Source organism: Mustelus asterias, chromosome 8 (genome assembly GCF_964213995.1).
Source record: "Mustelus asterias chromosome 8, sMusAst1.hap1.1, whole genome shotgun sequence".
In the NCBI taxonomy this organism is placed as follows: domain Eukaryota; kingdom Metazoa; phylum Chordata; class Chondrichthyes; order Carcharhiniformes; family Triakidae; genus Mustelus; species Mustelus asterias.
Window position 1 is genome coordinate 7,621,514 of NC_135808.1, and position 25,139 is coordinate 7,646,652.

At 48.0% G+C, this 25,139-nt stretch overlaps 1 protein-coding gene across 2 annotated transcripts; it reads right to left on the minus strand.

Annotated features, from left to right (window-relative positions):
* Positions 1–887: 887 nt before the first annotated feature.
* On the minus strand, positions 888–24,913 carry LOC144497824 (allograft inflammatory factor 1-like). Of its 2 annotated transcripts, XM_078219261.1 has the most exons (6): positions 24,797–24,913; positions 13,356–13,417; positions 6,043–6,109; positions 5,024–5,065; positions 3,932–4,094; positions 888–2,512 (listed from the first exon to the last, which is right to left on the minus strand). In XM_078219261.1, the coding sequence occupies exons 1-6, from the start codon at positions 24,807–24,809 to the stop codon at positions 2,428–2,430; spliced, it is 432 nt and encodes a 143-aa protein (XP_078075387.1). In that variant the 5' UTR covers positions 24,810–24,913; the 3' UTR covers positions 888–2,427. The 2 variants fall into 2 exon arrangements, with proteins under 2 accessions (XP_078075387.1, XP_078075388.1); XM_078219262.1 differs by lacking the exon at positions 13,356–13,417 and having other exon boundaries at positions 895–2,512; positions 24,797–24,888.
* Between the last annotated feature and the right edge of the window lie 226 nt (positions 24,914–25,139).

Below are 25,139 nucleotides of genomic sequence, written 5' to 3' on the forward strand. Positions count from 1 at the left end.
TACCCGCCAAATCATTTATATACACTACAAATAACAGAGGTCCCAGCACTGATCCTTGCGGAACACCGCTAACTACAGATCTCTATTCTGAAAAACATCCTTCCACCACTACTCTCTTCTTCTATAACCAAACCAGTTCTGTATCCATCCAGTCAGCCCACCCGGAACCCCATATGATTTTAGCTTTTGTACCAATCTGCCATGTGCGACCTTGTCAAATGCCTTATAACATCCATATAAACTACATCCACAGCCCTTCCCTCATGAATCATCTTTGTCACCTCTTCAAAAAACTCAATCAAGTTAGTGAGACATGACCTTCCTCGTACAAAACCATGCGACCTGTCACTAACTAGTCAATTTTCTTCCAAATGTACATATATCCTGTCCCTCAGTATCTTCTCTAATAGTTTCCCCACCACTGACGTCAGGCTCACCGGCCTATAATTTGCTGGATTATTCTTTCCTCCTTTCTGAAAGAAGAGAACAACATTGGCTATTCTCCAGTCCTCTGGAACCTCGCCTGTGGTCAAGGAGGATGACCATAGGCGAGGATCAAAAAGAGGATCTAAAGATATCTGTTAAGGTCCCAGCTACTTCTCCCCTTGCCTCCCACAGTAACCTGGGATAGATTCCATCCAGCCCCGGGGACTTGTCTACCTTAATGCAATTTCAGATGCTCGACACTTCCTCCTTCGATATATAGAAATTAGAGCGTTCACACGTCAATCCCTCACTGCAACATCCGTCAAGTCCTTCTCCTTGGTGAATACCAATACAGAGTATTCATTAAGGATTTCACCCACTTCCTCTTGCTCCTAATATCTGCATAAAAATGGTATTGAAGCTACTGTACATAGTTCAAATTATAAAGTTAAAGACATTATGACAATGGGCATGTGGAAGATTTTAATCACACTGTTCATGTATCACATCATTTAATGTTTTAAATGAAATATCAATTATGTTTAATTTATTTTAAAATATTGATCTTGGACTATTAGGCGGGCAGCACGGTGGCACAGTGATTAGTACTGCTGTCTCACAGCGCCAGGAAGGCAGGATTCCGGACTTGGGTGACTGTCCGTGCAGACTCTGCATGTTCTCCCCGTGTCGGAATGGGTTCCCTCCGGGTGCTCCGGTTTCCTCCCACAGTCCAACGATGCGTGGGTTAGCTGGATTGGCCATGCTAAATTGCCCCTTAATGTCAAGGATTGAGCAAGGTAATTATGTGGGGATCGAGCCTGGGTGGAACTGTTGTCGGTGCAGACTCGATGGGCCGAATGGCCTCCTTCTGCACTGTCGGGACTCTAATATCTAAGAACAGGTGAAGTTCCAGAGGGAGGATCAGGACATTAAAAATTAGGGCAATGCCCAACTAGGCGCCAGTGTAGGTCAGTGAGCAGAGCAGGGCAGTGGTAGATGGGACATGGAGAAAGGTAGCAGAAGAGATTTAGATGGGTCGGAATGGACAGTGAGGAAGGTTATCTCCAATTGCAGCGGGATCTTGATCAATTGGGCCAGTGGGCTGACAAATGGCAGATGGAGTTTAATTTAGACAAATGCGATGTAATGCATTTTGGTAGATTGAACCAGGGCAGGACTTACTCAGTTAATGGTAGGGTGTTGGGGAGAGTTACAGAACAAAGAGGTCGAGGGGTACATGTTCATAGCTTCTTGAAAGTGGAGTCACAGGTGAAACTAGTGGTGAAGAAGGCATTCGGCATGCTTGGTTTCATCGGTCAGAACATTGAATACAGAAGTTTGGTCGTCTTGTTGAAGTTGTACAAGACATAAGTAAGGCCACACTTGGAATACTGTGTGCAATTCTGGTCACCCTATTATAGAAAGGATATTATTAAACTAAAGAGTGCAGGATGCTACCAGGACTTGATGGATTGTGTTATAAGGAGAGGCTGAATAGACTGGGACATTTTTCTCTGGAGCGTAGGAGGCTGAGGGGTGACCTTATAGAGGTCTATAAAATAATGAGGGGCATAGACAAGGTAGATAGTCAATATCTTTTCCCAAAGGTAGGGGAGTCTAAAACCCAGAGGGCATAGGTTTAAGGTGAGAGGGGAGAGATACAAAAGTGTCCAGAGGGGCAATTTTTTCAACCAGAGGATGGTGAGCGTCTGGAACAAGCTGCCAGAGGTAGTAGTAGAGGTGGGTACAATTTTATCTTTTAAAAAGCATTTAGATAGTTACATGGGTACGATGGGTATAGAGGGATATGGGCCAAATGCAGGCAATTGGGATTAGCTTAGGGGTTTTTTAAAAATATAAGGGCGGCATGGACAGGTTGGGCTGGAGGGCCTGTTTCCATGCTGTAAACCTCTATGACTCTATGATTCTATGATTCTATAATGAAGGGCGTGTGTGGGTCAGACGCCCCATCTTCAGGTCAACGCTGGCAAAACAAGAGGATTATGGGAGGTCGCTGAAGGTTTTCTTCGTCGGGAGGCCGGTGGGCTTCTCGGAGTCCTTTGCTTTCTCTTCGTACAACAAAATTCTGTGCGGAGAGAATCAGAAACAATGTCATCATCTTCGCTTAATCCGGCACCTACTGAATCTCAAATACACGTCTTCACTTCACCCACTGACAGTGAGAATGTATTATTCCGACAAAGTGAGAAGAGATTTTATCTTCTGAATAACTTATTTCAACATCAAACATTCTTCCAGGACAGATACAGCAAGGGGTTAGATACAGAGTAAAGCTCCCTCTACACTGTCCCCATCAAACACACCCAGGACAAGTACAGCACGGGGTTAGATATAGAGTAAAGCTCCCTCTACAATGTCCAATCAAACACTCCCAGGACAGGTACAGCACGGGGTTAGATACAGAGTAAAGCTCCCTCTACACTGTCCCCATCAAACACTCCCAGGACAGATACAGCAAGGGGTTAGATACAGAGTAAAGCTCCCTCTACACTGTCCCCATCAAACACACCCAGGACAGGTACGGGGTTAGATATAGAGTAAAGCTCCCTCTACACTGTCCCCATCAAACACTCTCAGGACAGGTACAGCACAGGGTTAAATACAGAGTAAAGCTCCCTCTACACTGTCCCATCAAACACTCCCAGGACAGGTACAGCACGGGGTTAGATATAGAGTAAAGCTCCCTCTACACTGTCCCCATCAAACACACCCAGGACAGGCACAGCACGGGGTTAGATATAGAGTCACGCTGTCTCTACATTGTCCCCATCAAACACTCCCAGGACAGGCACAGCACAGGGTTAGATACAGAGTAAAGCTCCCTCTACACTGTCCCATCAAACACTCCCAGGACAGGTACAGCACAGGGTTAGATATAGAGTAAAGCTGTCTCTGCATTGTCCCCATTACACACTCCCAGGACAGGTACAGCATGGGATTAGATACTGAGTATAGTTCCCTCCACACTGTCCCCATCAAACACTCCCAGGACAGGTACAGCACGGGGTTAGATACAGAGTAAAGCTTCCTTTACACTGTCCCCATCAAACACTCCCAGGACAGGTACGGCACAGGGTTAGATACAGAGTAAAGCTCCCTCTACACTGTCCCATCAACACTCCCAGAACAGGTACAGCACGGGGTTAGACACTGAGTATAGTTCCCTCTACACTGTCCCCAACAATCACCCCCAGACGGTTACAACACTCCAAGTGAAAGAATTCCCTCTTAACTCCCTCTTAACTGGGAAGCCCTAAATTTTAAACCATGTCCTCTAGTTTCTAGACTGCCGGTGGAAGGAAATAGCATCCACCCTCTCGAGCCCCCTCAGAATCTTCGATGTTTCAATAAGATCACCTCTTATTCTGCGAAACTCCAATGAGTACAGGCCCAACCTGCTCAACCTGTCCTCCTAAGACAAACCCCCTTCATCCCAGGAATCGGCCGACTGCACGTCCTCTGAATTGCTGGAAGAGGGACTTACATCTTGGCAATGGCAGACCGTTTTCCCAGCATCATCTTCACAAAGTCCAAGTACGAGATGGTCTCGCCCATCTCTCCCGCCACCTCCTTGATCATCTTCTTCAGTTCCAGGTGGGTCTTGGCTGCTCCCAGTTTTTCCAGCATCCTCTTCAGCCCCATGATATCTGAGTGAGAGGAGGAGAGAAAAGGTTTTGACACTGTGCCAAAGAACAAAGAAAATTACAGCACAGGAACAGGCCCTTCGGCCCTCCAAGCCTGCACCAGCCATGCTGCCCGACTGAACTAAAACTCCCTACCCTTCCGGGGACCATATCCCTCTATTCCCATCCTGTTCATGTATTTGTCAAGACTTAAAAGTCACCATCGTATCTGCTTCCACTCCTCCCCCGGCAGTGGGTTCCAGGCACCCACCACCCTCTGTGTAAAATACTTGCCTTGTACATCTTTAATCCTTGCCCCTCGCACCTTAAACTTATGCCCCCTAGTAATTGACTCTTCCACCCTGGGAAAAATCTTCTGACTATGTGTCATGTGTCGACGTGACACAGCCTAGCTGACATCTGACACCCGTCCCTTGACCCCTCGGCATCTGCAGCCACTCCCAGTCCTCTTCCTCGGAAATTCCCATCGGAATCCCATGGTGGCACGGTGGCACAATGGTTAGCACTGCTGTCTCACAGCTCCAGGGACCTGGGTTAGGTGCATTGGCCATGCTGAATTCTCCCGCAGTGTACCCAAACAGGTGCCAGAGTGCGGCAACTAGAGGATTTTCACAGTATCTTCATTGCAGTGTTAATGTAAGCCTACTTGTAACACTAATAAATTAACTTTGAAAAATTTAAATTGCCCGATAATATCCAAAGGTTAGGTTGATTAGCCATGGTAAACGCATGGGATTAAGATGATGGGAAGAGGACCTAGATAAGATACTCTTTCAGAGAGTCGGTGCAAACTCGATGGGCCAAATGGCCTCCTTCTGCACTGTTGGTATTCTATGGTTCTATGGTAATGGGAGCAGAACGTAGGGTAATGGGAGAGGAATCACAAAACACTTTCACCATGTCCGGCGACCACCGAGAAATGTAAAACTCACCAATCTCTCCCTGGTTATTGAGGTCGAACTCCATGTACTTCTCTGGAAAGCAACAGAATAAAAGAGCATTTGCTGAGATTTGATGGGAATTAAATATAAATACAAATTCATTCATAAAAAACATTTTAAGATGCATCTTAAAAGAGGAGAAGGAATTTCGGGAAGGAATTCCGGCGCTTGTGGCCCAGGACAATCATAGAATCCTGCAGTGCAGAAGGAGGCCATTCGGCCCATTGACTCTGCAGTGACCACAATCCCACCCTTCCCTCATCCCCGTAACCCCACGCATTTACCCTGCTCGTCCCCCTGACACTAAGGGACAATTTAGCACGACCAATCAACATAACCCGCACATCTTTGGACTGTGGGAGGAAACCAGAGCACCCGGAGGAAACCCACACAGACACGGAGTGAACATGCAGACTCCGCACAGCCGGTGACCCAAGCCGGGAATCAAACCCGGGTCCCTGGCACTGTGAGGCAGCAGTGCTAACCACTGTGCCACCATGCAGCCCAATGAAGGAGTGGCTATCATTCGAGAAAGGATGAAAATCAGGGATGCCCAACTTGCCAGACTTGGAGGAGTGCAGAGATCCCAGAGCAATGGAGGACTGATGGCTGTTACTTGGAGAGGCTGTGGACGAGGCATTGGGAGGGATTTGACATTGAGGATGAGAACTCTAAAATCGAGGCATTGCTGGGATGGCGGGGGGTGGGGGGGGTGTCAATGTGGGTCGAACGGGACTTGGGTGAGCCGGTGCCTGAGTGACTTTCTTAGAGCTGTTGGGGGGGCGGGGGGGAGGGGGGGGGGGGCGCGGGGGGGGGGAAGGTAGACCCACACATGAGAATGACCATCACTCTTCGCCTGAACTTTCTGAGCAGCAATTTAGAAAGCTTTACCCCACCCCACCCTCTCCCCCGCAGCCCCCAACAACTGAACAAGCTAAAATCCACCACCCCCACATTCAAATCTCATACTCATCAATCTGTACCAAAACAGCAGTGAACAAAAGAGTTACGTTTGAATGCTTTGAGTTTATCTTCCAGGTCTTCATCAGTGCTGTACTTCGGGTTAACCAAGAAATCCTACAAAAGGACAAATTTGAGTTTATTTTACTGTCACAAGTAGGCTTACATTAACACTGCAATAACAGTTACTGTGGAAATCCCCTAGTCGCCACACTCCAGCACCTGTTCAGGTTCACTGAGGGAGAATTTAGCATGGCTAATGCACCTAACCAGCACATCTTTCGGTCTATTTTGGATATTATCGGGCAATTTAAGGTTTTTAAAGTTTATCTTTTAGTGTCACAAGTAGGCTTACATTAACACTGCAATGAAGTTACTGTGAAAATCCCCTAGTCGCCACACTCCGGCGCCTGTTCAGGTACACTGAGGAAGAATTTAGCATGGCCAATGCACGTGACCAGCACATCTTTCAGACTGTGGGAGGCAACCAGAGCACCCGGAGGAAACTCACGCAGACACAGGGAGAATGTGCAGACTCTGCACAGACAGTGACCCGAGCTGGGAATCGAACCCGGATCCCTGACGCTGTAAGTCAGCAGTGCTAACCGCTGGGCCGCTGGGCCACCCGTAGCCAAGTATTTGAAGGAGCAGAATTGTTGAAACAATATTACTTCAATTATGACATGATGTTGCCCTCCCACTCTTTCATTCTGTACTCATCAATGTCAGGGTGGTTAGTGCTGAGGGGTAGAACACTACATTTCAGATGGACATTCTCTTGACAACAACCGCTATGGAGAGGTGATGGCCTAGTGGTATTATCGCCAGGCTATTAATCCAGAAATTTAGCTAATATTCTGGGGATCCGGGTTCAAATCCCACCATGGCAGATAGTGGAATTTGAAATCAATAAAAAATATCTGGCATTAAAAATCTACTGATGACCATGAAACCATTGTCGATTGTCGGAAAAACCCATCTGGTTCACTAATGTCCTTTAGGGAAGGAAACCTGCCGTCCTTACCTGGTCTGGCCTACATGTGACACCAGATCCACAGCAATGTGGTTGACTCTTAACTGCCCTCGGGCAACTAGAGATGGACAATAAATGTTGACCAGCCAGCGACACCCTTGTCCCACTAATGAATGAAAACAAATCTTGCAGCATCTTTAATGCAAAGTGTCCCAAGCTGCTTCAGTGCTGTGATTATCCAATAAAATGTGATGGATGCGTTGTATATTTTATATATCGTAGAGCAGTGTAAGATGACACAAGTTTCTAAGTATGTAAGAACATTTATTTACAGTGTTTGTGTGTCTATCTGCAGTCTCAATTATCTGCACTCATGCTTACAACCCAGCTTCTGGTAGTTTCACTTTGTTTACTTTGCTCTGAGTCAACACCCAGGCTTAACTAATCGAGCACAGTGAGCATAGATAAGTTACCAGACTCACACAACCAAACACAGACAATTGAACACTATAGGTCATCAATGAGATAAGGCAAGTTTTGTACCACCGCCAAAGTCAGACTTCTACCCACCTGCCTCATTATGCTATTTCGTTCCCTAACTCATTTTATCCCATTATCTCCAAATTGAAGATCATCTTCTGTACCTGAGTCTTGCTGTCTTTCTACAATCTACAGGCTTTTGAAGTTTCTGCGTGACCTCATCTAACCACTGCTCCTTAATCTACCTCACCCTTCACCTTCACTCTCTCCTTATTTCTCTGCCACCTCCTCCGGCCCCTAAAATTCTCTGGATTGTCTGTACTCTGCCCTTCTGTGCCTCAGGATTTGAATCGCCCCACTATTGGCAGCAGTGTCTTTAGCTGCCTGGGCCCTAAGCTATGGGATTCCCTCCCTAAACCTCTCCATGGCTCCTTTAAGATGCTCCATTAAACTTATCCCTTTGACTAAATTTTGGGTCTTCTGTCCTAACGTCTCCTTATGTGTCTCTGCCTCACATTTAACCTGTCAATCATCCATGTGAAGCATCTTGAGATGTTGTTTTAATGACAATAAAGGCATAAATGCAACTTGTTGTGAACCTTTGCTCAACTGTAATGTTGTTTTGCTTTATCCCCGAACTCTGAACTTTGGCTTTCCCCTATCGTAAAGGGCTAGTTTTGGCAGTCAATAACACATTCAATTATATAACCAACACTGATTGCCCCAACATCAATATCCTGAGAGGTTACCTCTGACCAGAAACAGAACTGGACTAGCTATGTAAATACTGTAGCTACAAGAGCAGATCAAAGGCTAGGAATCCTGTACTGGGTAACCTCGTGATCACCAAAGGCTGTCATAGAAACTGGAGTGAGAGTTTTAACACCAGTGTTGTTAAAACTCTTACTGTGTTTACCCCAGTCCAACGCCGGCATCTCCACATCATAGAAACTAGAGGCAGGAGTAGGCCATTCAGCCCTTCTCCACATCATAGAAACTAGAGGCAGGAGTAGGCCATTCAGCCCTTCGAGTCTGCTCATTTTAATCATGGATGATCATCAAATTCAATATCCTGACCCCGCCTCCCCCCCCATAGCCTTTGATCCCTCTAACCACAAGAGCTATATCTAATTCTTCTTGAAATCACACAACATTTTGGCGTCAACTTCTTTCTGTGGTAGTGAATTCCACAAATTCACCACTCTTCTAAATTCCAATGATTATAATCCTAACCAATTTAGTCTCTCCTCATATGTCAGACCTGCCACCCCAGGAATCAGCCTGGTAAACCTTCTCTGCACTCCCTCTATAGCAAGAACATCCTTCCTCAGATAAGGCCACCAAAACTGCACACAATACTCCAGATGTGGCCTCACCAACACCTTATACAATTGTAGCAAAACATCCCCTATTTCTATGTTCAAATTCTCTTGCTATAAAAGCCAACATATCATTTGCCTTCTTTACTACCTGCTGTACCTATGTGCTTACTTTCAGCAACTGATGCGTGAGGGCACCAAGGTCTCGCTGAGTATTCACCTCTCTCAATTTACACCCATTCAAATAATAATCTGCCTTCCTATTATTGCTACTGAAGTGGATATGCTGCCCATCATCTACAAGGTAAAAGTCAGGAGTGTGATGCAATCCTCGCCACTTGACTGGATGAGTGCAACTCCAACAACACTCAACAGGCTTGACGCCATCCCAGACAAAGCAGCTTCCACACAACACCTCAAAAATGCATTCCCTCTTTCATCAGACACAGTGGCAGCAGTGTGTACTGTCTATAAGATGCATTGGAGGAACTCACCATGGATCCTTTGACAGCACCTTCCAAACCAACAGCCTCGACAATTGAGAAGGAGAAGGGCAGCAGATACCTGGGAACACCACCATCTGGAGGTTCCCCTCCAACTCACCAACACAAGAACAGCTTCTTCCCTGCTGCCATCAGACTTTTGAATGGACCTACCTTGCATTAAGTTGATCTCCCTCTACACCTTAGCTATGACAGTAACACTACATTCTGCACTCTCTCATTTCCTTCTCGATGAATGGTATGCTTTGTCTGTATAGCGCACAAGAAACAATACTTTTCACTGTATACTAATACATGTGACAATAATAAATCAAATCAAAAACCATCCTGACTTGGGAATATATCAGCCACTGTCGCTGGGTCAAATCCTCTAGGCAATGTCCTCGTGGTATTATCGCTAGACTATTAATCCAGAAACTCAGGTAATGTTCAGGGGACCCGGGTTCGAATCCCACCACGGCAGATGGTGGAATTTGAATTCAATAAAAAAATCTGGAATAAAGATTCTACTGATGACCATGAAACCATTGTCGATTGTCAGAAAAACACATCTGGTTCACTGATGGCCTTCAGGGAAGGAAATCTGTCCTTACCCGGTCTGGCCTACATGTGACTCCAGAGCCACAGCAATGTGGTTGACTCTCAACTGCCCTCAGGCAACTAGGGATGGGCAATAAATGCTGGCCAGCCAGTGATGCCTATGTCCCCAGAATGAATTGTTTTTTAAAATTTCCTCCCTAACCAGCACTGTGTGTGTACCTTCACCTCAGGAACTGCAATGGTTCAAGAAGGAAGTTCACTGCCACCTTCCTAAGGGCAACTCGGGATAGGAAATAAATTCTGCATTGACAGCCCACAATCCATGAGAGAATAAAAACTAAAAATCATGTCAGTTCACTTATACCCCTTCCTCTTCTCTCCAGCAGTGCTCATCGCCAACCCCCAACCCTTTGGGGTTGAAATTGCCGCTGGTGTCTGCAATGAATCCTGAATAAAGGTGGTGGGAGATGGGATGGAATGGGTAGCCCCTGTGATTCTATCCATTGCCCGCGACTGCACAAGACAAATTTCCAACAACACTCAAGAAACTCGACACCATCCGAGTGAAAGCAGCCAAATTGATTGGAACCCCATCTGCCACCTTCAACATTCACTCCCTCCACGGCTTAGTGGCACAGTGGTTGGCACTGCTGTCTTCAGGAACCTGGGTTCGATTCCCAGCTTGGGTCACTGTCTGTGCGGAGTCTGCACATTCTCCCCATGTCTGGGTGTATTTCCTCCGGGTACTCCAGTTTCCTCCCACAGTCCAGAGATGTGAGGGTTAGGTGGATTGTCCATGTTAAATTACCCCGTAGTGTCCGGGTAAATGCATGGGGTTACGGGGATAGGGCCTGGGTGGGATTGTGGTCAGTGCAGACTCAATGAACTGAATGACCTCCTTTTGCACTGTAGGATCCTATGATTCCACAACCAACGCACTGTGGCAGCAGTGTGTACCATATACAAGATGTACTGCAGCGACCCACCAAGGCTCCTTTGACAAGCACCTTCCAAACCCATAACACCTATCATTTAGAAAGAGAAAGAATCATAGAATGCCTACAGTGCAGAAGGAGGCCATTTGGCCCATCGAGTCTGCACTGACAACAGTCCCACCCAGGCCCTATCCGCCCTTAACCCTATTTATTACCTTGCTAATCCCCCTGATACTAAGGGGCAATTTAACATGACAAATCAAGTAACCCGCACATCTTTGGAATGTGGGAGGAAACAGGAGCACCCGGAGGAAACCCACGCAGACACAGGGAGAATGTGCAAACTCCACACAGACAGTGACCCAAGGCCGGAGTTGAACCTGGGTCCCTGGCGCTGTGAGGCAGCAGTGCTAACCACTGTGCCGCCGTGCCGCCCGTCTCATGGGAACACCACCACTGGCAAATTCCCTTCCTAGTCACTTACCATCCTGACTTGGAATTATATCAGCCATTCCTTCACTGCCACTGGGTCAAAATCCAGGAACTCCATCCCTAACAGCACTGTGGGTGTACCTACATCGCATGGACTGCTGTGGTTCAAGAAGGCGGCTCACCACCCTCCTCTGAAGGACAATTAGGAATGGGCAATAAATGTTGGCCTAGTCACCAACCTACCACATCCTGTGAAAGAATTAAAACAAACATTTCTCTGCCTCTCTGTGTGTGTGTGTGTGTGTGTGTGTTTGAAGAAGTTAGATTCTGCTATGTTTTCAAGTTTCAATTCCGCCCTCTTTCCTGCAATCACATGCTTTATATTCAGCAGCAAGCACAACACGTCGACGGGGCCGTTGGATCCACTGCGCACCCACACGCTCGCTACACAGGAAATGTCGCCCACAGCTCGCCTCGCACAGCAGAGCAGGGGGCTGGGAATCTGCTGCTGGGTTTCTCTCAGCTGCCGTGCTGAGAGAGAAAAATACACACAGCTGTCAAAAATTTAGAACATTTCAGACACAGGAACTGGAAGTGTCACCGTTCATTTTGCAAACCCTGCAGCCAGAACCATCCACGGTCACCCGGAGATGCACATGGGAAGAGTTTGGGGGTTACTCCTCTCATGGGAACACAGGATAAGCTCAGGAGCAGGGGAAGGCCATTCGGCCCCTCAGGCCGGCTCTGCTGTTCAACTGGATCATGGCTAATCTTCTACCCTGATGCCATTTTTCTCACTCTAACCGCATATGTTACAGCCGTATAAAACTTTAATTAGGCCGCATTTGGAGTATTGCGTGCAGTTCTGGTCGCCACACTACCAGAAGGACGTGGAAGTTTTGGAGAGGGTGCAAAGAAGGTTCACCAGGATGTTGCCTGGTCTCGAGGGTTTTAGATATGAGGAGAGGTTGGATAAACTCAGATTGTTTTCACTGGAAAGTCGGAGGCTGAGGGGAGACCTGATAGAGGTCTACAAAATTATGAGAGGCATAGACAGGGTGGATGGTCAGAGGCTTTTTCCAAGGGTGGATGTGTCAATTACAAGGGGGTACAGGTTGAAGGTTAGAGGGGGAAAGCTTAGGGGAGACATGCGGGGGAAGTTTTTCACACAGAGAGTGGTGAGTGCCTGGAACGCACTGCCAGAGGAGGTGGTGGAAGCAGGCACAATAGCAACATTCAGGGTTTATCTTGATAGAGATATGAGTGGAGGTAAAAAGAGGGATAGAGACCATGTATCAGTGCAGGCTTGTTGGACCGAAGGGCCTGTTCCTGCGTTGTATTGTTCTTTGGTCTTTGTTCTATATCCCTTGATATCTAGAAATCTACCAAGCCCTGCTTTGAACACACTCACCGACTGAACATCCAGAGCCCACTGGTCAGGGAATTGCAAAGATTCACCACCCTCTGTGTGAAAAAGTTCCTCCTCATCTCGGTCCTAGATGGCCTACCTCTTATTCTGAGACTGTGGTCGATATTTTATGACCTCGCATGGGAGTGTTTGATGGGGGACAGTGTAGAGGGAGCTTTACTCTGTATCTAACCCCGTGCTGTACCTGTCCTGGGAGTGTTTGATGGGGACAGTGTAGAGGGAGCTTTACTCTGTATCTAACCCCGTGCTGTACCTGTCCTGGGAGTGTTTGATGGGGAAATTGTAAAGGGAGCTTTACTTGGTATCTAATCACGTGCTGAACCTGTCCTCGGAGTGTTTGATGGCAACAGTGTAGAGGGAGCTTTCCTCTGTATCTAACTCCGTGCTGTACTTTGTCCTGGGAGTGTTTGATGGGACAATGTAGAGGGAGCTTTACTCTGTATCTATCCCTGTGCTGTACCTGTCCTGGGAGTTTTTGATGGGGACAGTGTAGAGGGAGCTTTACTCTGTATCTAACCCCGTGCTGTACTTGTCCTGGGAGTGTTTGATGGGGATAGTGTAGAGAGAGCTTTACTCTGTATGTAATCCATGCTGTATTTGTCCAGGGAGTGTTTGAAATGGTCTTGGTGATGCTTCAAGCTAATACTTGGTGCCTGGAATAGAAACACTTTCACTTTCCAAGATTACCAATCCTTACCTCAATGAGCACACACTTAAGAAGAATAAGGTTTTATCTCTGTCTTTCTCCGTACCTGATTGATTGCTTCCAGGCGGTCATCCTGTTTTGCTTTAAGGATTCTGTAGGCTTTACCACCTGAAATATTCAACAATAGAAACTAATAGTGAAATAAGTAATCTCAACAAGACAGTGGAATAGAATCTATACTCTGTATCTCACCCCGTGCTGTACCTGTCCAGGAAGTGTTTGATGGGGAGTGTAGAGGGAGCTTTACTCTGTATCTAACCTGTGCTGTACCTGTCCTGGGAGTGTTTGATGGGACAACGTAGAGGGAGCTTTACTCTGTATCTAACACCGTGCTGTACCTGTCCTGGGAGTGTTTGATGGGACAGTGTAGAGGGAGCTTTACTCTATATCTAACCCCGTGCTGTACCTGTCCTGGGAGTGTTTGATGGGGACAGTGTAGAATGAGCTTCATCTGTATCTAATCCTCTGCTGTACCTGTCCTGGGAGTGTTTGATGGGACAGTGTAGAGGGAGCTTTACTCTGTATCTAACCCTGTGCTGTACCTGTCCTGAGAGTGTTTGATGGGGTCAGTGCAGAGGGAGCTTTACTCTGTATCTAACCCTGTGCTGTACCTGTCCTGGGAGTGTTTGATGGGAGTCATGATGTGGAGATGCCGGCATTGGACTGGGGTAAGCACAGTAAGAAGTCTCACAACACCAGGTTAAAGTCCAACAGGTTTATTTGGTAGCAAATACCATAAGCTTTCGGAGCAATGCTCCTTCGTCAGATGGAGTGGTCAGAGACCACTCCATCTGACGAAGGAGCATTGCTCCGAAAGCTTATGGTATTTGCTACCAAATAAACCTGTTGGACTTTAACCTGGTGTTGTGAGACTTCTTACAGTGTTTGATGGGGTCAGTGTAGAGGGAGCTTTACTCTGTATCTAACCCCGTGCTGTACCTGTCCTGGGAGTGTTTGATTGGACATTGTAGAGGAAGCTTTACTCTGTATCTAACCCAGTGCTGTCCCCGTCCAGGGAATGTTTGATTGGACGGTGTAGAGGAAGCTTTATTCTGTATCTAATTCATGCTGTACCTGTCCTGGGAGTGTTTGATGGGGTCAGTGCAGAGGGAGCGTTACTCTATATCTAACCCCGTGCTGTACCTGTCCTGGGAGTGTTTGATGGGGACAGTGTAGAATGAGATTCATATGTATCTAATCCTCTGCTGTACCTGTCCTGGGAGTGTTTGATGGGACAGTGTAGAGGTAGCTTTATTCTGTATCTCACCCCGTGCTGTACCTGTCCTGGGAGTGTTTGATGGGGACAGTGTAGAGGGAGCTTTACTCTGTATCTAACGCCGTGCTGTACCTGTCCTGGGAGTGTTTGATCGGACAGTGTAGAGGGAGCTTTACTCTGTATCTAACCCCGTGCTGGACCTGTCCTGGGAGTGTTTGATTGGACAGTGTAGAGGGAGCTTCACTCTGTATCTAACCCCGTGCTGTACCTGTCCTGGGAGTGTTTGATGGGACAGTGTAGAGGTAGCTTTATTCTGTATCTAACCCCGTGCCGTGCCTGTCCTGGGAGTGTTTGATTGGACAATGTAGAGGGAGCTTTACTCTGTATCTCACCCCATGCTGTACCTGTCCTGGCAGTGTTTGGTGGGACAGTGGAGAGGGAGCTTTACTCTGTAGCTAACCCCGTGCTATACCTGTCCCTGGGAGTGTTTGATGGGGTCAGTGTAGAGGGAGCTTTACTCTGTATTGAACCCTGTGCTATACCTGTCCCTGGGAGTGTTTGATGGGGTCAGTGTAGAGGGAGCTTTACTCTGTATCTAACCCTGTGCTATACCTGTCCCTGGGAGTGTTTGATGGGGACAGTGCAGAGGGAGCTTTACTCTGTATCTAACCCCGTGCTGTACCTGTCCTGGGAGTGTTTGATGTGGACAGTGCAGAGGGAGCTTTACTCTGTATCTGATCCTGTCCTGGGAGTGTTTGATGGAACAGTGCAGGGAATTATTTTATTTTATCTCTAACCGGCACTGTAGGAACTGGGATGAGTTTCACTGATTCAAATTACATTTAAGATGCAGTTAGAATATCCAAGTAAACTGTGGCCAACTTTCATTCAGTTAAAAAGAGGTCAAATGTGGGTCTGTCCTGGGAGTGTTTGATTGGACAGTGTAGAGGGAGCTTGGACGCAGATTGTTAAGATATTTAGGTATTTGTGTAGCAATATGACTTCGGTTGTTCCTGGGGCATTGGGCTATTGATAGGCCTGTGACCCCTTACCTGGGATCTACGATAAAGAAGCAGGCCATTCGGCCCAGTCCATGCCTGCTTTTAGGCTTCACTCAAAAAACAAAGAACAAAGAGCAAAACAGCACAGAAACAGGCCCTCCAGCCCAGCAAGGCTGCACCAATACGCGGTTTCTATCTCCCTCTTCATCTCCCATTCATACGTCTATTAAGATACACTTTGAATGTTGCTAATGTGCTTGCTTCCCCCATCTCCACTGGCAGTGCATTCCAGGCACCCACCGCCCTCTGTATGAAAAACTGTCTCCACACGTCTCCCCTAAACTTCCCATCTCATCTTGAACCTGTGCACTCTTGTGTCGATCCTTCCATCTTGAGATAAAGCCTCTGATTATCCAGACTATCTATGTTCCTCAGTCTCACTATTTCCAGTGCAAACAGTCCAAGTTTATCCAACCTCTCTTCATCCCTAAAACCCTCCAGACCAGGCAACATCCTGGCAAACCTTCTTTGCACCCTCTCCAAAGCATCCACGTCCTTCTGGTAGTGTGGCGACCAACTGTACGTAATATTTCAAATACGACCAGAACTGCACGTAATATTCCAAATGCGACCAGAACTGCACGTAATATTCCAAATGCAACCAGAACTGCACGTAATATTCCAAATGCGATCAGAACGGCACGTAATATTCCAAATGCGATCAGAACTGCACATAATATTCCAAATGCGGCCTCACTTAAGTTTTATACAGCTATAACATAACTTGCCAACATTTATGCAACCAATGAAGGCGTCATGGTGGCACAGTGGTTAACACTGCTACCTCATAGTGCCAGGAACCCGGGTTCAATTCCAGCCTCAGGTCACTGTCTGTGTGGAGTTTGCACGTTCTCCCTGTTCCTGCATGAGTTTCCTCCGGGTGCTCCGGTTTCTTCCCACAGTTTGAAGATGTGCGGGCTAGGTTGATTGGCCATGCTAAATTGATTGGCTATGCTAAATTGACCCTAGTGTCAGGAGTATTAGCAGGGTAAATTACGGGAATTGGTCCTGGGTGAGATTGTGGTCGGTACAAGCTCAATGGGCTGAATGGCCTCCTTCTGTACTGCAGGGATTCTATGATTTTATGCTGTATGTCTTCCTGACCACCTTATCCACCTGTGTTGCCACTTTAAGGGATCCATGGACCTGTACGCCCAGATCCCTCTGCATCCTCCCAAGGGTTCTGCCATTTACTGTATAATTTGCACCCTAATTTGAGTCTCCTCCCGCCTTTACTCAACTATATCTACCATCCTAACCTTTCTCCTTCACTTGCTTGCCTAGCTTCCCCTTATATCACACAATCTATTCATGTCAACCACCCCTTGCGGTCACGAGTTCCACATCCTTACCACACTTTGGTTAGGAACTTTTTTCCGAATTCCCGATCGGATTTCTTGGTGACCATCTTCGAGTGAAGACATCTGGTTATGTTCTTCCCCACAAGAGGTCAGTGGGGGGTCAAAACACTCAAATGGTTTCAGTTATGGCTGAGAGAAAGGTTGTGGTTGACTCACGAGATGTTGCAAGAACACAGGGAGAATTACATTCACACGGCCCTTTCTTTGTTGATTGCTGCATCAATGACCTGCCCTCGATCTTAAGACCAGGAGCTGGGCTGTTTAATGATGATTTCACAATGCACGATTCACAGTATCCTCCGGCATTCATAGATAGGAAGGCCATTCGGCCCATCATGGCCCTTTGGCGGTGCTGTCCCCTCAGTCTCCTGCTCATTCCCCATAACCCTGGAGCTCCACTCTTTCCCTTTCAAGTTTTTAACCAATATATTTGTACAGCCGTCCCTTCATTGGGATGAAGCACCCAGGCTGATTCCTGGAGTGGCAGGTCTGCCATGTGAGGAGAGACTAAGTTGGTTAGGATGACATTCACTGGAGTTTAGAAGAGTAAGAGGAAATGTCATAGAATCATCGAATCCCTACAGTGCAGAAGGAGACCATTCGGTCCATCAAGTCTGCACCGACCACAATCCCACCCAGGCCCTATCCCCGAAACCTCACACATTTACCCTGCTAGCCCCCTTGACACTAGGGTCAATTTAGCATGGCCAATCCATAAGAAACGTAAAAGATTCAAAGCAATTGGCAGGGGGGAATTGGGGGGAGAAGGGGAGGAGAAAGGGAAGAGCAACGATGGGGGTTGAAGGTAAAGGAACCATGTATTGGCGCAGTCTTGGTGGACTGACGGGCCTGTTCCTGTGCTGTTGTGCTCTTTGTCCTTTGAGTGAAGCTTAAAAGCAGGCATGGACTGTATGGGCCGAATGTCCCGCTTCTTTGTCATAAATCCCAGGCAGCACAGCGGCACAGTGGTTAGCACTGCTGCCTCACAACACCAGGGACCCAGGTTCGATTCCCGGCTTGGGTCACTGTCTGTGCGGAGTTTGCACATTCTCCCCGTGTCTGCGTGGGTTTCCTTCGGTGCTCCAGTTTCCTCCCACAGTCTGAAAGATGCACTGGTTAGGTGCATTGGCCGTGCTAAATTGCCCCTTAGTGTCCCAGGATGCATAGGTTAGAGGGATTAACATGTGAGGTTACGGGAATAGGGCTTAGGTGGGATTGTTGTTGGTGCAGACTCGATGGGCTGAATGGTCTCCTTTTGCACTGCAGGCTTTCTAACACTTCTAAAACACATTTGACGTAGTTAATCCCCCTAACCTGCACATCATTGGATACTAAGGGGCAATTTAGCATAGTCCCAAATCCACCTTCCTACCTGTTCCCCGCATCCCTCTAACCCATTTTTTATCAGAAATATATCTATCTCCTTCTTGAAACCATTCAACCAACCGCGCTATGGGGCAGCGAGTTCCACAAATTCACCACCCTCTGTGAGAGGTAGTTCCTCCTCATCTCAGTTTTAAATCTACCACCTCGCAATCTATACCTGAGACCTCTTGTTCAAGATTGCCCACAAGAGGAAACATTTGATCTACGTGGACTCTATCAATCCCTTCTAAAATTTTATATACCTATATCAGATCTCCTCTCATTCTAAACTCCAGCAAGTATAAACCCAAACTGTTAATCTCTCCTCATACGTCAACCCTTTCATCCCCGGAATCAATCCTTTTAATTTGATTTGATTTATTATTGTCACATGTATTAGTATATGGTGAAAAGCATTGTTTCTTGCGTGCTAAACAGACAAAGCATACCGTTCATAGAGAAGGAAACAAGAGAGTGCAGAATGTAGTGTCACAGTCATAGCTAGGCTGTAGAGAAAGATCAACTTAATGCAAGGTAGGTCCATTCAAAAGTCTGATGGCAGCAGGGAAGAAGCAGTTCTTGAATCGGTTGGTACGTGACCTCAGACTTCTGTATCTTTTACCTGACAGAAGAAGGTGGAAGAGGGAATGTCCGGGGTGCGTGGGGTCCTTGATTATGCTGGCTGCTTTCTCGAGGCAGCGGGAAGTGTCGACAGAGTCAATGGATGGGAGGCTGGTTTGCGTGATGGATTAGGCTACATTCACGACCTTTTGTAGTTCCTTGCGGTCTTGGGCAGAGCAGGAGCCATACCAAGCTGTGATACAACCAGAAAGAATGCTTTCTATGGTGAATCTGTAAAAGTTGGTGAGAGTCGTACTGGACATGCCGAATTTCCGGTAATGTTTCCCTTATCCGCAGACGTTCTGGGCTTTGGATTCTCTTGGGTAGTAGCTCCAAGACAGAGAATTGCGGGCCCATGCAGCATTTTAGACAATGAAACACACAGCTCACCCTTCACAAACGTTGTGAAGTTCACTTCAAACTTGTTTCTTCCTGCACATTTGGCAATAATGTTTGCGACTTAGAACAACAATGCTCCGACAGGCGTTCTGTCCTTCAAAAACAAACACAATGTGGCAGAAGACTTGCAAATAGCTCACAGACACTGGCGTCAAACATAGACTCGAGATTACCTCACGACGAATTCTCATCCATCAGCACTTTTTTTAAAACTTCCTTTGTGGGAAACTGGGAGTAGGAAATGTGGCATGTCCACTACGACTCTCACCAACTTTTAAGATGCACCATAGAAAGCATTCTTTCTGGTTGTATCACAGCTTGGTATGGCTCCTGCTCTGCCCAAGACCGCAAGAAACTACAAAGGGTCGTGAATGGAGCCCAGTCCTTTACTCAAACCAACCTCCCATCCATTGACTCTGTCTACACTTCCCGCTGCCTCGGCAAAGCAGCCAGCATAATTAAGGACCCCACGCACCCCGAGCATTCTCTTTTGCACCTTCTTCCGTTGGGAAAAAGATACAAATATCTGAGGTCATGTATCAACCGACTCAAGAACAGCTTCTTCCCTGCTGCCGTCAGACTTTTGAATGGACCTTCCTTATCATACAATCCCTACAGTGCAGAAGGAGGCCATTCAGCCCATCGAGTCTGCACCGAACACAATCCCACCCAGCCCCTATCCCCTTAACCCCACGCATTTACCTTGCTAGGCCCCCTGACATTAAGGGGCAATGGAGTTCCCAGTCGTCCTCAGCGCTGCCTGTGAGGTGTAAGTCAGCAAGCTTGGTTTCTAAGTCTTCAGCCAGTGCTGAAGCTATGCTGGAGTTCTTTAGCTTGGCCACGTTGATTCTTTTCATAACCTTGCTTCCTTGTGGTCACCTCTTGGGTCTGATGCGGAGCCTCATTTTGGAGACAATGAGCCTGTGATCTGTCCAAGTCAGCAACACACATGGCCTTGGTCACCCTGACGTCCTGCCTGTCTTTGCTCCTGAGAATGACATAGTCGATAAGATGCCAGTGCCTAGAGCAGGGGTGCATCCAGGAGGTCTTGTTACAGGTAGGCAGACGGAAGGTTGTGTTGGTGATGAGGAGGGCGTGTGCTGCACAGGTCTTCATTAAGAGTAGGCCGTTACTGTTACACTTGCCCACTCCATGCCTCCCAACGACTCCCGGGCAGAATGCAGAGTCACACCCTACTCTTACATCGAAGTCGCCAAGCAAGATCAGCTTGTCGGTACTGCTCACTGCTGATAGGGCGTCTCGTTCTTCGTACAACTTTTCTTTCATCTCGTCCGGGTTGTTCATTGTGGGGCCATAAGCGCTGATCAGGGTGGCTTGACTTCTGTTCTGCAGCGGAATCTGTAATGCCATAAGCCGGTCGTTCACACCCTTGGGGAGACGAGCAAGTTTCCGAACAAGGTGACTCCTGACGGCGAATCGAACTCCAGCATCACGACGCTCATCGCTGCCGCGACCGCTCCAGAAAAAAGTGCATCCACCTCCAGTTTCAGTCAGCTGACCTACGTTGGCAAGACGAGTTTCACTCAGGACTGCAATGTCAATGTTGTATCTTGCTAGCTCTTTAGCAACTAAGGCTGTTCTTCTCTCTGGTCTGTCTGCTGTAGGGTTGTCCAAAAGCGTGCGCACGTTCCAAGTGCCAATGGTGAGCGGTGTCACCTTGTGTTTTATTTTGTTTGTGTGACCGCAAGACAGGGTCCCCGCCAGCTGCGGGAAACTGGCCAGGGTGTAGTGAAGCAGGCAATGCTTAGGGCACCTTTTCTAGCTCCTTCCTCATTCTACGGAGGTGAGCAGTGCGTTCCTGAAGAGGGCTGCTCATTCGCCCAGATAGACGCCGAGTTTCACTGCTGCTTCGGTCAGCGGAAAACGACCATTAGACCTGAGCCACCTGTGTGCAGGTCCGTGACTACAGCTCCCAGTGTATCCACACCTGCTGCTTCATCGCTCACCCATCGCCACAGGACTTCAAAGGTTGAACAGGACGGTGATGATAATGATGATGATGGTGTCGAGACTAGCGCGTGATTTGGATTAAAGTGAGGGAGAGTTGCGCAGCGTCAGCCTCACTCTCTCTTCCCAATTCCCATCTGGATCCAGTGGCAAGACAGACTCGAGACGGCTGGAGATGGGACTAGGTGCAGTGGGTGACCAGGACGTCCACTGTGTCTTGTCCTGCTCTTAGCGTTCCACAACACTTGCGGAGACGGCCTTCTTGACAGTTGGACCTTCCATTGGTCTCATCATCTCGATCCGCCAGAGTCTGTCTTCACATGCTGGGAGAGACATCTCCCAATCTCACCTAGGGTTGAGACCCGTCGGCTACCCTAACTTGGTTTAGCCAGCTTGTCGAAGCCGTTGCCCGGGGTGTGGCCGCTGTCGCATGCAAACAGCTACGGGGAGCCAGAGGTGAGAGCTGAGTGCCAGGTGGGGACCAATGGTGGACAAACCGCCCTAAAAAGGACGCGACATGTTCCCCCACCAGAGGTACTACCCCTCCCTGACACCCCATACACCCCAACATTGCCCCTTTACGTCAGGGGGACTACAGGGGGCAAGCTGAGGGGGACTAGGAACGCCTCAGCGATGCTGTCCATTCATCTGCACTGAAGATGCTGGGGCCCTCTACCCGCAAGCAGCACGACTGGTTCGATGAGAGCAATGAGGAGATACAGGCTCTTCTTGTTGAAAAGCACCGTCTTCATCGTGCCTGTCAGAACGACCCATCATCAGCTGCCAAGAAAAATGTTTTTACCAGTGCCCACAGGACAGTCCAGAATAAACTGCGTAAAATGCAGGATGCCTGGCCAAGCGCCAAGGAAGATGAGATACAGGGATACGCTGACATAAACGACTTCAAACGGTTCTATGAGGCCCTCAACACTCTTTACAGACCTCAATCTCTCGGGCGTCCCCCCCTCCTGAGTACAGATGGTACAACTCTCATTACAGAGAGGGCTCAGAGCCTGCAGAGATGGGCTGAACACTTTGAAGCCGTCCTCAACTGACCGTCATCTATTAACGATGAGGCGATAGACAGGATTCCCCAGGTCGATATCAACAGCGCCATGGATGACCCACCGGTAGTAGCCGAAGTCACAAAAGCTGTTAGCCAGCTATCTAGTGGCAAAGCCCCAGGGACAGACGCCATACCCGCAGAGATCTACAAAGCTGCTGGTCCTGTACTTATCGAGAAGCTCACCGAGTTGTTCCTGTCCTTTTGGAAGCAAGGATCCATTCCTCAGGAACTTAAAGACGCTTCCATCGTACACCTCTACAAGAGGAAGGGCAATCGGCAAGTATGGGACGACCATTGAGGAATCTCGCTGCTCTCCATCGCAGGAAAAACCCTCGCAAGAGTCCTGCTAAATCATCTGATCACTCATCTGGAGCTGGGTCTGCTTCCAGAGTCACAGTGTGGCTTCCACAAAGGTCGCGGGACTATTGACATGATTTTTGCCGCACGCCAACTTCAGGAGAAGTGTCAGGAGCAGAATCGCGAGCTCTACACAATCTTTGTTGACCTCGCGAAAGCCTTCGACACTGTCAGCCGACAAGGCCTGTGGAGGATCATGTCAAAGTTCGGCTGCCCCCCGCAAATTCATTCAGATGGTACGCCAGTTCCATGATGGCATGATGGCCAGAGTACTGGACGGCGGAGAATCCTCTGAGGCATTCCCAGTCACCAGTGGCGTCAAACAGGGCTGTGTGCTCACACCCACACTGTTCAGCATGATGTTTACTGCCATGCTGAATGATGCCTTCCAGGACAGTGTTGCTGGAATCAGCCTTAAGTACAGAGTGGATGGGAACCTCTTCAATGTGAGAAGACGTCAAGCTATTACCAAAGTGAAGGAGACTGTTCTGAGAGACTTCCTCTTTGCTGATGACTGCGTCCTGTATACTGGCTCAGAGCCAGAGATGCAAGTCGGTATGGACAAAATTTCCACAGCTTGTGACAACTTTAGACTCAACATCAACATTAAAAAGACTGAAGTCATGCACCAGCCTGCTCCTCATGCACCGCACACAGAACCCATAATCACAATCAAAGGGCAGAAACTACACGCAGTGGACCAGTTCACTTATCTTGGCAGCACTCTCTCCCGAGCAGTGACTATTGATACAGAAGTTAACTGCAGAATAGCAAAGGCAAGTTCTTCTTTCGGTAGACTGCGTTCCACTGTATGGGAACGTCGAGGAATCAGCCCAGCAACAAAACTGAAGGTGTACAGCGCCGTGGTACTCACTACCCTCCTGTATGCCTGTGAAACGTGGACTGTGTGTCGAAGGCATGCAAGACAGCTCAATCATTTCCACATGACTTGTCTTTGCAGAATATTATGCATCAGATGGCAAGACAAAGTACCAGACACTGAAGTTCTCTCTAGAGCAAGTCTACCATCAGTCCACACGCTGCTGATGAGAGCACAGACCCGGTGGGCAGGTCATGTCATCCGTATGCCGGACGAGCGCATACCCAAGCAGCTCCTTTTTGGGGAACTCTCTACTGGAAGACGCTCGCATGGAGGGCAGAAGAAACGTTATAAAGACACACTCAAGGCCTCCCTGAAGTCGCTTGACATAGACTCGACCACCTGGGAAACGCTGGCACAAAACCGCCCTACCTGGCGCTGCCTCATCCACAAGGGCTGTCAAGCTTATGAAGCAAGGTGCAATGCTGAAGGACAACTTAAGCGCTAGCTGCACAAGTCCACAGCCACAGCGTAACAACTACAGCGCCTACACAAGTCTGCCCAATATGTGCCAGGACATTCCGTGCCCGAATTGGCCTGATCAGTCATCTTCGGACACACCGCATCCAGCCTCATAATGACTAATGGTGTCGAGGTCCTCATCAACGACGATGGACGAACAACAAGGGGCAATGTAGCACGGTCAATCCACCTTCCCACACGTCTTTGGATTGTGGGAGTAAACGGAGCACCCGGAGGAAACCCACGCAGACACAGGGAGAACGTGCAAACTCCACACAGACAGTGACCCAAGCCGGGAATCGAACCCGGGTCCCTGGTGCTGTGAGGCAACAGTGCTAATCACTGTGCCACTGTGCCGCTCCCAATCAAGAACATATCTATCTCTGTCTTAAAATACACTCAGTGACCTGGAGTGTGGCGACTAAGGGATTTTCACACTAACTTAATTGCAGTGTCAATGTAAGCCTACTTGTGACACTAATAAAATGAACTAATAAACTCCCCAGCCTTCTGTGAATTCCACAGTTCACCACCCTCTGGCTGAAGAAATTCTTCCTCATCTCGGTTCTAAAGGATCGTCCCTTTACTCTGAGGCTGTGCCCTGAGGTCCTAGTCCACCGACTGATTGTAACATCTTCCCCACGTCCACTCTATCCAGGCCTTTCAGTATTCTGGAGGTCTCACGAGCAAAGGACAGACAAAGGGAGAACATCGAATCATTCATCTCCTACCTTGCGGGTTCATGGTTGGGATTACTTTAACCTCTCCGTCTCTTGCTGTCTTTTGGACAGTGACCTCGATGTTATTTTTATATATCAGAACATCAGGAAACAATGAGTCCGAAAGGGCAGTTTTAACTTCCCTTTGGTGACGTCTCGAGAAGATGCTTACAATTCAGTTGCTTTTTTCTGTCCCCTCTCCACTTAAAAAGGCAACATTGTTCCTTACTGAGTTTCGCAATGACATTAGAGCAAAAGTGAAACTGCACAGAGCTGGGGAGGCGGGAGGGGGTAGGGTGCCTGCTTTGAGGCACAGGGGCCAAGTAAAATGATCAACCTGGCAGTCTCCTCAGCC

What these genes read in the sequence shown, in the direction of transcription:
- LOC144497824 (XM_078219261.1), bottom strand. An exon ending in GCCTGGAAGCAATCAATCAG is followed by an intron (nt 6,110 to 13,355) that starts GTACGGAGAAAG and finishes GTCCTTTTGTAG; the next exon opens with GATTTCTTGGTTAACCCGAA. An exon ending in TAAACTCAAAGCATTCAAAC is followed by an intron (nt 5,066 to 6,042) that starts GTAACTCTTTTG and finishes GTTGCTTTCCAG; the next exon opens with AGAAGTACATGGAGTTCGAC.